Source organism: Physella acuta, unplaced genomic scaffold, assembly GCF_028476545.2.
Source record: "Physella acuta isolate Inbredline_101_S28 unplaced genomic scaffold, ASM2847654v3 ptg000937l, whole genome shotgun sequence".
NCBI lineage: Eukaryota > Metazoa > Mollusca > Gastropoda > Physidae > Physella > Physella acuta.
In genome coordinates this window covers 581,788-595,695 of record NW_026732454.1, presented here as the reverse complement: position 1 = coordinate 595,695, position 13,908 = coordinate 581,788, and the positions used below count along the sequence as shown (strand labels likewise).

Below are 13,908 nucleotides of genomic sequence, written 5' to 3'. Positions count from 1 at the left end.
TGGGTGGGGGGTGGGGTTGGGGGTTGGGGGTAGGTGTGTGTGGGGGATGGGTTGGTTTTAGTTTAGAGAAAAGAGACAGCACTATCAACCTAGCGCCCGGTGTATCCTTCCTCAACGGGCCATTTTTCTCGTGAATAAATAACATCGATACAAGTTAATGTGTTTTATTAGTTCTATTACTTTTAATTAATAAACTTGACAGTAATGATATTTAAAACTTCGTTGAATAAAATGCAAGGAGTACAATTACTTTAAAAATCGAAAAAAAAAATTCTATTTATGTTTAAATCATTTTAATGCGTTGATAAGCGAGTTAGATTTCCGTTAATTCTGGAGCCATAGCTTTGAGCCCGGCGTAGAACTCCCCGGCCGTTGGGACTATCTCTGAGGCAGGCAGGAAGAAGTTTACTGAGCCGATGGCAGGTCGAAGTTCAAAGGCCATGGTGTAGAGGTTAGCTCGGCGTTGAAGAGCCCAGTCCATGGACGAACCCGACACTCCTTCTGTAAGGTGGGATGAATAGGTCTAGTTGTTACACAACAATCATAGCTGTTAGCAGTTTCAAAATCACTATAATCAGCTTATAAAATAAAACAAGATTTTTTTTTTAAAGATAAATGAAGCCCGTTTTTTTTTAATTTGCTGTTGTCGTCTCACAAAAAGTACATTACCTCACCCCTCAACATTACCTCACCCCTCAACATTACCTCACCTCTCCACATTCCCTCACCCCTCCACATTTCCTCACCCCTCCACATTCCCTCACCCCTCCACATTCCCTCACCCCTCCACATTCCCTCAACCCTCAACATTACCTCACCCCTCCACATTCCCTCACCTCTCCCTTCTAAAATGATGTCATAAAGTAGTCCAGGACTTACCACACGCGCGCACACACACACACACACACACACACAAATCATCATAATTTACGTCACCTTTTATTCATCACTTTCATCACAGAGAATATAAACTAACGATGTCTCACAAAGATTATATGTTTCCCTTTCCTCTTCTCCGCCCGTCAAAAAAATGTCAATTAAAATTTAAAACTAATAATTAGCGTTACGAAAATGTATCCCAATACAACCACATTCTCCGCCCCCGCCTGATTGGTAAGTGACGTCACTTATGAACCAAATCAAATAACAGGCCCGATAAAAAGACTGGTCTCAAAATATAACGGTAGCTTATTCATTAGCACACGTACGCAAGAATCTTTTGTGTATTATTTAGACCACATGAACAGAACGCATAGTCCTTTCACTCTAGCAGGTGGATGAAACTTGCATATGTAGGCCTATATGTATATGGTTAGTTGGATAGTTCGTCACCTACTTCCAATGAGTTTCTTTACAGTTCCGTGCGTATATTGAGTTCCGTGTCTGTTTATCAAAGCTTCCGTCACTTTTAAGGCTACGCGATCCTACATAGGGAGGGGAGCAGTGGCGGAACTAGAAAAAAATGGCCCCCCCGCAAAAAATTTTTTTAGGCCCCTATATATATATATATATATCTATATGTATATATATATATATATATATATATATATATATATATATCGGGTGCAGTGGCGTAGCGAGGTCGGGTATCACTCGGTGCGGCACTTAATGGTGTCACCCCCCCAGAGGCATAGAGACCCTTCCCAGGGACAAACTTTCAAATTTTCGATTTGCACCCCCCCCCCCTCAAGTTTTCGATTTGCACCCCCCCCCCCTCAAGTTTTCGATTTGCACCCCCCCGTCAAACTTTCGATTTGCACCCCCCCTCGAGTTTTTCTCTATATATTTTGCTATCTTTTGCCTTGGTGTCACCCCCCTAAATGGTGTCACCCGGTGCGGTCCGCACCCCCCCCCCCCCCCCCGAAAGAAATTAAATTTATATAATTTATATAGAAAATATATACTTTTAACAGTGCCCGCCCCCCCCCCCCCTCCGAAAATTTCAAGTGCCCCCCCCCCCCCCCCCCGAAGAAAAAAGTCTGGAAGAAACACTGCCAAAGACCCACCCATATTATAACCGAATATAACCCCTCCCCGTTACGGGCTAAACATGAAATTAAACATTAATACATTCAAAGGTGATATAGATCTTTTGGTTGTTTTTAGGCTTAAAAGCTAGATCATTGTATCCTAAATTTGATTAACTTTAATGTATTTAGTGTTAATAACTAATGTTCAATTAATACGTGTACTAATTATAAAACAATTAATAATATAAAGACGAGCCTTACCTTCCTTGTTGTGTGAATTAGACTCGTCAACAAAATACTTCATCAGGTAAATGAACAACTACTGACTAGTGTCTTTAACAAAATGTGCAGAAGTAGTCAGTTTACAGTTCAGTAGTTCGTTAATCTATGCATTACATCTTATTGTAAAAGTAAGGGTGTGGTGAGGGGTAGAGGTGAGGGGTAGGGGTGAGAGGGGGGTGAGGGGGGAGGGGTGAGAGTTGGGAAGGTTCAAAGGAAGGGGACTAGAAAGTGCCGATAAACATCTACATCAATAGTGCCGACTTTTTCCGGTCGTCTAGAAGACCAGAATAGTCGCCGCAACATTTCCCCAGCCCGATTTCAAAGCGTGCCGGCAAAAACTTCAGATGCTTCGCTAAAGGGAGATAACTTAAACTTTCACAAGTTTATTGATACAGTTGTTAAAGTAAAAATGAACGCAATTATAAATGTATGACATCGAAATAAATAATTATATTTTTTGTAGAGTCCAGGCCAGTAGTTTAAACACACAATCATATATATATATATATATATATATATATATATATATATATATATATATATATATATATATATATATATATATATATATATATATATATATTTAATAATGTAAACAATATAACAATCCTTTTTTGTTCTCCTAATCGACGCCACTAAAACTAAAAAGGTAGGCTACGTCTTTGAAGTTGTCTATATGTCTGGCGGTCTCTCGAGCTATAGTCTGTACATTTTTTTTTCAAAGACGTTTGCCGACTATCGTGTTTTTTTATAACTGTAGAAGAAAGATAACTCGACCTCCACCTAATTTAAAAAAAAAAAAAAATTTAATTTTTTTTTTGTTTTAATTTTTTTTTACATTTTTTTTTTAAAAAATAATTTAGCCAGGATTTTTGGGCCCCCAATCGGTCTGCCCCCCTCCCCCGCATTGCGGTGTCTGGCGGCACTGTAGTTCCGCCCCTGCGTCTTTGAAGTTGTCTATATGTCTGGCGGTCTCTCGAGCTATAGTCTGTACATTTTTTTTCAAAGACGTTTGCCGACTATCGTGTTTTTTTTATAACTGTAGAAGAAAGATAACTCGACCTCCACCTAATTTAAAAAAAAAAAAAAAATTTAATTTTTTTTTTGTTTTAATTTTTTTTTACATTTTTTTTTTAAAAAATAATTTAGCCAGGATTTTTGGGCCCCCAATCGGTCTGCCCCCCTCCCCCGCATTGCGGTGTCTGGCGGCACTGTAGTTCCGCCCCTGCGTCTTTGAAGTTGTCTATATGTCTGGCGGTCTCTCGAGCTATAGTCTGTACTTTTTTTTTCAAAGACGTTTGCCGACTATCGTGTTTTTTTTGTAACTGTAGAAGAAAGATAACTCGACCTCCACCTATTTTTTTTTTTTTTTTTTTTTAAATTTTTTATTTTAAATTTTTTTTAAAATAATTTAGCCGGGATTTTTGGGCCCCCATTCGGTCTGGGCCCCCCCGCATTGCGGGGTCTGGCGGCACTGTAGTTCCGCCCCTGGAGGGGAGAAAAGAAATGTTTCACAATATAATATGTAAATCTTCCTAATATTATCACTAAAATAGTTTCGCTAATCTGTCTGTCTGTCCGAAACGCTCTGGAGAAAACATAAGGAAATGTTTAAAAACTCCACAATGAACGACAGTGATGTCACTTGGAACATACAGGAAATTTTCAAAAACGAAACGAAATATCTAAGCCGGAAATGTACACACAATAAAGACACATTACCGCCTAATTTATTTGTCTAATCTTAAAAGTGGTCTACATTAGAGGCGTATCCAGGTTTTCGTTGTAGGGGGAGCGAAAAAAAGGCGCCGAATTTTTACACGTACTATATATATATATATATATATATATATATATATATATATATATATATATATATATATATATATATATATATATATATATATATAATTACTAGCTGTATGTCATTACTTCGCTGTGATGTAAAATAAATTGAAAGTAGCACTCTTAAGAAATAAGAAAAAAACACACAATGTAGGCCGACAAAACAAAAATTGTATCAATCTAAACAAAAAACAAACAAAATATACACACACTACAACCAAAAACAATGAACGTAACACAATCTGTTTTGTAATTTTCGTAAAACATTTCTTACATAATAATTCCTGGGAAATTATTTAAGACAAGTGAAATAGGGGAAATAATCACTCTCTTACTATAAATATCGATATATCTACACATTTAATTATAAATGTCAAAACAAATAAATAATTACTTTAGAATATAATGAAATTGTTTAAAGCTATTCGTGTTAACAAAATGTTTTTGTCTATAATCAGAATTAAATATATTGTCATCATAAATGCTAAAGTATTACAGCATAATGAAAGTTTTTTTTAAGTCAGAGTTGGTATAAAATCACGCTTTTCGATATAATTGAAAAACATTCGGAATAACAGTTTACATTTAACTAAATGTCGGTCATTTAGTTTAGATCATATGTTTTTTTATTAACTACTGCTTCTTTGTGTTCCTTAAAGATCATTTTTACCACGTTTTCTTTAACTTGCTTTCTCTGTGTGTTTATTTATTTATTTGTTTGTCTTTCCAATCCAATCTTGCGATCGAAATTTCTGGCACTTCCCAGTTAGCTAGCGCGCTGAAATTTTCAGGGAAGCTTTCTTTTGGATGACCATTGAATATTCAATTGTTATTATTACTAAATTGATCAATGGAAACATTTTATTGAGCATTTTAGACCGCTATATAATCTATATATATAATTCTCCTCTGCTAGCCATTACAAAAAAAAACCAGCGACGCGTACCTCGCGCGCAGTGAAGCGAACGATCACATGTCGCCACAGGCTTAGGGGCAGAGAATTTAGCTTGAACCGAGTTTAAACTTACAGGAGGTAGGCCAGTTTGGGGGAGACGATATGGTCGAGTGGTTGGGCACACGATTGCTATCCCACTCGACACGGGTTCAAATCTATGTGTTCTAGTCAGTAACGTATTCAAACAACGTGTTTTTTACGAGTTGTCTTTTTACGAGTTGTCTTTTTACGAGTTGTCTTTTTACGAGTTGTCTTCGTTTACCCAAAAAAAAGTGAAAAGATAAAATCGATAGCAAGATTTTAATGCAAACAAACAGACAAAGACTAAAAAGTAGAAAATAATAATCATTAAAAAAGTTTTTAAAAACCCACGTTTTCTGATTGAACTAAAAAGTAGAAAATAAATGCTATAGGCCCTACATCACAATAATGCAAGCGATCACTCTACTATAAGCGAGCAAAAACGTGGGGCGCCGTGATTTTCTTACAGTTTCTAATACTGTTGACTCTCTACAAGCTCCCTAATAAAAGTCAATAGTATTATCTAATCAATAGTAATATAACTTTTACTTCGGCGCCCCACGTTTTTGATCGCTTATAGTAGAGTGATCGCTTGCATTATTGTGATGTAGGGCCTATAGCATTTATTTTCTACTTTTTAGTTCAATCAGAAAACGTGGGTTTTTAAAAACTTTTTTAATGATTATTATTAACATAGTGATAGGTATGGGTTAGATCACTGTATTGCTCACACACCTTTTTACTGTCCGGTCACTTTAGGTCAATTATCCAACCCAGCGTATACCTAGGTGTGACATTAATGTCGCTCTACACAATTGTGGTGGTGAGGTGTGGGAGGGAGATAACCAACTCAGAAAGAACATAGCGTCAGTTTTTAGATGACTGTTCTAAACATACATATATATTACATATGTATACTGATTCAGAAATAGATTTAAATAAGTAGCAGTGGTATTATGACAATATTTTTTTACAGAGGGGTCCATGGGGGAGGGGGGCTGTAACTGTTTTATATCATTTGTAATCGTATCACTATCGCCCAAACTGTAAGAATACTACTACTTCATCGTGATGATGTTGTTGACCGTGTCAAAATTTCCCCACCTCTACGCAGCTTGCCCATAAGAAAATTTAAATAGAGGTACCACATAAGTTGTATTTGTTTCTGTATTGTAATTTTTTAAAAATTAATCACACGATTCAAGCTGTATATATAAAGTAATTATGTGTGAAGTTTTATGTATAACATTTTCTAATGCAATGATTCGTAAGCAAATACATTATACAGTTGCCTTAAACTTAACACCCCTCTTACCAAGGTAGGCCTACTACCGGTAGAGGATTTTTAAAAATTCCAATGCTTCTTAATGGTTATTTTAAGAATGACAAACTGATGCAGCTGTTAATACGTGTTGTAAACGTAGACAATACTAGACTAGTACAATAATGCTTAATTGCTGCATGAAAAGAAATCTTGTGATTTACATAGATGTGCCGACCAAAAATATTTTTTAACAAATATCATTGTTTGAAACTTTGAGTTTAAAAAGTTTCCAAAAAGGCGCCACTTTGCTGAAAATGGCCAGAGGGGTAGCGGCCGCGCCCCCTGCTCCCCCCCCCCCCCCCCCTGCGTACGCTACTGGTCTACATATAGAGTTTCTTTCAGGCATCTCTTCGCAGAAGTCTACCGCTCCTTTCCTTGGACGAGATATTATTTATATAGAAAATATATACTTTTACCATTGTCCCGCCCAGCTGAAAAATTAGTCGTCCCCCCCCCCCCAAAGGGCAAGTTCAACCCCCCTCCCCTTCCTCCTCCCGGAGAAAATAATTCTGAAACAAGCACTGTATGCATGATTGGGGTACAACGGCCAAAAGTAGGAAACGTGTATTTCAGATTTATTTCTCCGGGGTGGGGGGGGGCACTTGAAATTGTTTGGGGGGGGGGGGAGCGGACTAAATTTTCCGGGGAGCGGGGATGGACACTGGTAAAAGTATACATTTTCTATATAAATTCTATTTCCTTTGAATAATTGCCTGAAAGAAACTTTGAATGTGACTTCGGTATATTAGTTCATAAATGAAGTAAATTAGTGACGACATCATGTTAACAAACTTACCAGCTCAGCAGCATTAGGAGGACGCGACCCAGTGACGCTGTAGGCCCATGGAACCATAACAAGCTGGAAAATGTACATTTCAATTGATGTCTAGAAAAATCAATATTTATCATTTCTAATTTAAATATGCCGACAATTATTATTATAAGTTTAATATTATTGCAATTTAAAACAATTGCATCAAAAGTTCAATTCTGTATGTTTTTAAAATGTATGTTTGTTGTGGATTTCAAAGGGATATAAGAAAAAACGATACTTAAATAACGTCAAGTGTTAAATGTCTAAAGTGCTTATTGTCTGAATTCATGATTTAAAAATATAATATTCAAGGTAATGTAAAACAATTTTTTCATTTTTCGAACTTATAATAATAATTATCGGCATGTTCATTAAACCAAATTATTAAAAAATGTATCAATGTTCATAAAACTTCTAACTGTGTCTGAAAATTATTTACATTTAGTACTTTAGCGCTAATTACGTCCCTTGCAAAATTAGGAAAACACAATTACTTGCCTTTATAAAAATCATTACAGCGGGGAAAAGAATTTACTTTTTATTACTTTGTTCTGGTGTTAGGAAAAAAAATAATTACATAATTAGCGGGGATTGATCAAGTGCAATGTTGTAGGTATTTTTAAAAACTGCATTTTATTTATTCTATACACTGAATGTACTGTTTTCTTATTGTTATTTTAAATCAAAGACAGTTGAAGTAATAAAATGCATCTTTATTCGGGAACGGGAATTCCCAAAGGTTATTATTTATGTCTGTTTTTGCGTTTTCGTTTTTGTTTGTCATTTTTTGCTCACGAAAGGGAATTCGTTTTTGTCGGTCGCACCAGAAAGCTCTTTTACAGACACCAAACTACAAGAAGATATACTATTTTATATAATACTAGCCGTCCCGGATTGTGTTGTGTTTGTCTTGCGTTTGTGTTGTGTTTGTGTTGTGTTGTGTGTGTGTTGTGTATGTGTTGTGTTTGTGTTTTTTTGTAATGTGTTTGTGTTGTGTTTTGGTTGTGTTTGTGTTGTGCTTGTGTTGTGCTTGTGTTGTGTTTATGTTGTGTTGTGTTGTGTTTGTGTTGTGTTTGTGTTGTGTTTGTGTTGTGTTTGTGTTTTGTTTGTGTTGTGTTATGGTTGTGTTTGTGTTGTGTTATGGTTGGGTTTGTGGTTGGGTTTGTGGTTGAGTTTGTGTTTAGATTTGGTTTGTTTTCGTTTGTTTTTTCTTAGTATTTTTGTTTGTGTTGGGGTTGTGGTTGGGTTTGTTGTTAGGTTTTTGTTTTCGTTTGTGTTTGTATTGTTTTGTGTTGTGTTGTAAATACTACCTTCATTTATTTTATAAGCTAAAAAATACTGTTTACTAATTATTGTAGCAATCAGTATAATTTAGAATCCTTTTATAAATGTATTCATTTTGTTTTCGTTTATGTTTGCGTTTATGTTTGCGTTTATGTTTATGTTTGCGTTGTATTGATGTGGGGAAATTTACAACACCTGTCCATAAGCGTGCACGGATAAGTAAGCGATGACGTTGGGGTACTGGCTCTCGAAGAGGTCTCTGATGTTGGCGGTCTCTGGCTCGGAGAAAGGTCCGGTGCCGGGGTAGATGTCGCTGGCACAATTCATTGAAATATCAGTTGCTGAAAAAAAAACATTAACATTATTTTTTTCGGTAAAACTTTGCATCCATAAATCAGTTAAACAAAATCAAAATAACACAGAGAAAGCTTTTTTTCAAATTACATGTTAAAGCCACCTTGCGTTTTAATTTTTTTTACTGCTCTATTATCTTGCATTAAATTACGAATAGGTAAACCAAACTAGAACAATACAAAACCGTTCAGGCTGGTTGGTTCAATACTATTTGGACATACTAAGTGAGAGGACATTAGAAATGTAAGACAAGTTTTATTGTAAAAATGAAAATGACACATAAAACGGACATTTTGAAATCGCAGAAACCACAAAAAAAGAATTTTTAAATACAATAGTGCTGGATGACTTACTTCCCCACATGGCGTCAAAGTTTCTGTTCAGATCGACGCCAGTACATCTGGCGCTGATGTAACGTTTGTTCTTTCTCCACAAGCGGTTCTGGAGTGGGGATAGAACATTTAGGTTTAACTTGTAACCTTAGCCGTAACCTTTAACCTTTCACCTGACTCTAATCCGTTCACAACTTCACTAAGAAATAAAATCAAGGCCCCGTGTATTTCCACGCAATAGAACAAAAAAAGACCGCTTTCCTTATAAGCAAACTTACGCTGTTATTTCTGTGTGTGTACTCATAACCATCAGGATTGGTGACTGGGATGAAGTACCAATCGTACGTGTCCAGCATTAGTCTTGCGGTGGCGTCGTTTGCTGTGTACTCCATGGCGAGCTGTAATGGGGATATTGGAAGGCGGGAATTTTTATATCTTTGTAATAAATCACGGTTAGAGCTTAGGCTGCTAACAGTTTAGGAAAAATAAAATCAGTGGTACAATAATCCGGTGAATTAACACTTATGATGATGCACTTAGTTTTGGTAAGAGGGGTAGGGGAGGCACTTGGCACTTTTGGGGGTGACAGCGAACTTTAAATTACAATGAACTTATTTTAGAATTTTTTTTTAAATGTTTCGACCTAGAAGGTTCGGTGGGCGTGCTCCAGGGAATGGGCTTAGTCCGCCCCACCCCCTCCAGGAATGATGCCTGAAATAAACACTGATAATTTACAGATAATTTATTATCTACGAGCTGACCCGCGACGTTTTATAAGCCGCCATCTACTTGTTTTATTTTCTGCTTATCAGCAATTCATAATTTGTGAATTCAACACTACCCCCTCCCATCCTCCCTTCCCCCCCCCCCCACACCCCCACCCCTTCCCGCCCAGTAAAAGCAGCCGTTTACAAAGAAAATATCAATCAGAAATTGTTACCTTCCTTTCGTTTCAAATCGTTTAATACTAAATTATCTGCCCCTATTAGCCGTCACTAACCCGGTTCTACGATTGTAAACATTCGGGGTGAACCACAGCTCACCTGGCAGATGGGAATGAGGGTGGTGGCTAAGCTGCGTGGTGTTTTCTATGGTCTCCATGAAGAGAATTATATATATATATAGAGAGAGAGATTGAATCACTTTGTGCTGTTGGAATTAGTAAACATCTGGAATGTAGGCTATGTTAGATGAAGGGGCAGGAGATTGCATTATTATCCCCACCTGTTATTCGTGCAGCAAATCGTTTTGAGCCTCTCACCTGTTCTATGACCTCTCACCTGTTCTATGACCTCTCACCTGTTCTATGACCCACAAGACTGTTGCAGGTGCGATCCACTCTCTGGCATGGATGCCGGCCTCAATAATAATGGCTGACTTGTTGGCTCGAGTATACCCTCTCATCTTATAGTAATACAGAAATTCTTTGAAATTGTATTGAACAACTCTTACATAGTATTTTACAAACATATTTTATACTCAAAAGAGCGCTGGACTGAGAACGTATGATTGCTAGCTCCTTTTTCCTCTTTCTTAATACTAGTGATGAAGGAATCCCCTCAATCACAATTAAGTATTACGTGTCAACTAGTTATGCGCCTTATAGGCCGTTGACTCCGATTTCAGACTGCTTTTCTATTTGGATTTACTTCCATAGCCTTTGTCCAACCAAGAACAAGCTACAATGCAGCAGTTGTTTTATTTTGGAGTTGTCTCTCCTAGAAGTTATTGTCCCTAGCTGTCGAGCCTTATCTGCCCGAGGGTTCGAACTCGAGCCTTTCGGTTTAACAACAAGGAGCTTTACCGACTCGACCAAGCCGACCCCCTATTGCTAGCTCCAAAATTGCCGACTTCGGACCCCCATTCGGATGAGGCTCGCGTCAGCTGGGGAAAGTAACCCATCAAAATAAAACAACTTGTCCATTGCATCAGAGGCGTAGCGACCCTTCCCGGCGCCCGGGGACAAACTTTCAATTTGCACCCCTCCCTTCTAACTTTTAATTTGTTTTTCCAACCCATTTTGGCGCCCCCTAAGGTCGGCACCCAGGGACATATTACACCCCCGCCCCCCCCCCCCCCCCCCCCCCCCCCCCTCGCTACGGATCTGCATTGCAGATTTTTCTTGCGTGGAATAAGACTATGCAAATCATTCCAGAAAGAAAAGCAGGCTGAAATCGAAGTCAACAAACCACTTGTAGCTTAACGCATTGATAGATAATGTTTAATTGTAATTGGAAAATATCCCCTTAAAAAAAAGATGGCTCCTTGTGCTAAACGGGCCATTGGATGGTTGCGCATTGGAAATCTAAGCACAAAGCCTGGGTAGTGATAAGAGCCAATTTGTTCCCCTTTTGATATTACAATCAACAACGACGGGAAAAAAAATGAAAATTAAAAAGGATTTGGTAGTCACCTTGACAAAGTTGACGAGTCGTCCTTCGTAAGTTGTGTAAGGAAGGTTCGATAACTTGATGAGGGCTGGGTAGGCCCTTCGGAGCTTAGTTAGATAATTTGCAATCTATATAATAGAAATATGTTTATACGTCACTGTAAACCCCTTCCACCGTGTACATAATAGAAATGTAGATAAAGCTAATGAAACATGTTCAACAATGATTGTTTAAAGCTACATCAGAATGACCACAAAACATAAATGACAGCGAGGCTTAGTTTAGTAGACCTTTCGTAGAATTGATTCAAGAAAGTCGGTCGAGAAACAGTTTTCCTTAAGTCATATCCATGTTCTCACTTTATTTTCTAATAGCTAGACAGTGCAGAAATTGTACCTGGTTGTAGGTGTGGTAGTTGTAGTGGTCAACTCCAGCACGTGACGCCTGACTTCGTCTGGTCACTTCCTCCACAGGTGTACGAACAGATCCGGCGTCCACCATTCTACATGGGGGGGGGGGGGGATTTCATACAACTTGTAATATCTTTCATTGCGTTTCGGAGAACCCTGCCTTACTAGGGGCTGTCAAAAATAAATTCTTTACAACCCACTCTACTTGTTAACTTTTTTTATCGACAGAGCTCTGTATAAGTCAAGTTCCCTTTTCGGAACTCAGTTCCAGAGGGCAAATGAATTGTAGCATGTGTTTCTTGACCTCTACCAATGAAAAAAATGATGTGGTCAGTCCTAGGCCCAGGTACCCATCATTTCTTGACCTCTACCTATGAAGACATGATGTGGTCAGTCCTAGGCCCAGGTACCCATCATTTCTTGACCTCTACCTATGAAAAAAATGATGTGGTCAGTCCTAGGCCCAGGTACCCATCATTTCTTGACCTCTACCTATGAAGACATGATGTGGTCAGTCCTAGGCCCAGGTACCCATCATTTCTTGACCTCTACCTATGAAGACATGATGTGGTCAGTCCTAGGCCCAGGTACCCATCATAACTGGGCGGACTCAGAGAAGACCTAAGGACTTAAGTCCGGACCGAGATCCGACCTCGAGACATTTGGGTTAGCGACAGAGTTCTCTACTGCTCAACAAAGAGTTCATGTTTCCAAAATATATTTTTTAATCTTCAGGTGAAAACAGCACAGCCTTCTTGGTCCGAAATTATTACGCTATGATCTTAACCATACATATTTCTAAGTATTTTAAACCTGAGGCGTAGCGAGGGGGGGGGGGGGGCTGAGATTGCGGACCGCACCGGGTGACACCATTTAGGGGGGTGACACCAAGGCAAAAAATAGTAAAATATATAGAGAAAAATTTGAGGGGGGGGGGGGTGCAAGGTGCAAATCGAAAGTTTGAGGGGGGAGTGTAATTCGAAAGTTTAAGGGGGGGGGGGGTGCAAATTGAAAATTGAAAGTTTGTCCCCGGGAAGAGTCGCTACGCCTCTGGGGGGAGGGGTGACACCATTAAGTGCCGCACCGGGTGACACCCGACCTCGCTACGCCACTGGTTTAAACCCATCTGTAACAGTTACTCACTCCTGGACATTTTCGTGATGGACGACGTAGCTGATCCCCTGCTGGTCAAGTTTGTACTTGAATATGTTCAGCAGGGTGGGAGGGACCATAACGGTGGCGTTGTGCCCGGGGGTGGGCTCTCTCCAGAAGTCGATCTGGTGATTCTGATAAATGAATAAACCTATTTTTATAACAATGTTTCAATTGGCGTTTTTTTTTTTTAAATAAAATATGTAAAAGCTGAAAAATAATTATATTATCTGAATGATCTATTAACTATTAAATGCTGTTTTAATAATTAAAAAATACCACGTGTTTGAATGCTTTTGTCAAACTAACCTCGCAAAGTGAACCAAAAAATAAACCATTCATGTTTACTTAATTTTAAATTATGTCCTTCGGTTATTGCAAATACCGCTGGCTAAAGCTCGCAATTAGATACTTTAAACTGGCATCTAAGTGACCGAACCCAAAACAAACTTATCCACAACCCCCGACTTCTATTCTTGGTCTCAATTTAGTCCAAACACTAAAGAAAAAACATTACAAACTTAATTCTTAGAGAAAATAGTTGGTAAAACAGTGTGGGTTTTAACAATAAATTGGATCTATATTTTTTTAGTAAATTCGTTTCATTAAAATGTGGACTAGTACGTCCGGGTTCTGGGACATCAATCCGTCATGACGTTTTTTTTTAAAAATAGGGCTGATAAGTAGGTCACCAACCAGTTCTATGGCTCATGCAGATTTTATTGAGCCATAGAACTGGTTGGTGACCTACTTACCAGCCGTATTGCCATCAGTA

General features: G+C 38.3%; 1 protein-coding gene across 1 annotated transcript; it reads right to left on the bottom strand.

Annotated features, from left to right (window-relative positions):
- Window positions 1-210: 210 nt before the first annotated feature.
- LOC131953663 (carboxypeptidase B-like) lies at window positions 211-13,475 on the bottom strand. The gene is made up of 11 exons (XM_059316966.1): window positions 13,443-13,475; window positions 13,125-13,267; window positions 11,968-12,073; window positions 11,595-11,699; window positions 10,481-10,585; window positions 9,460-9,579; window positions 9,203-9,290; window positions 8,691-8,836; window positions 7,194-7,256; window positions 1,337-1,424; window positions 211-501 (listed from the first exon to the last, which is right to left on the bottom strand). The coding sequence occupies exons 1-11, from the start codon at window positions 13,473-13,475 to the stop codon at window positions 314-316; spliced, it is 1,185 nt and encodes a 394-aa protein (XP_059172949.1). The 3' UTR covers window positions 211-313.
- Window positions 13,476-13,908: the final 433 nt, after the last annotated feature.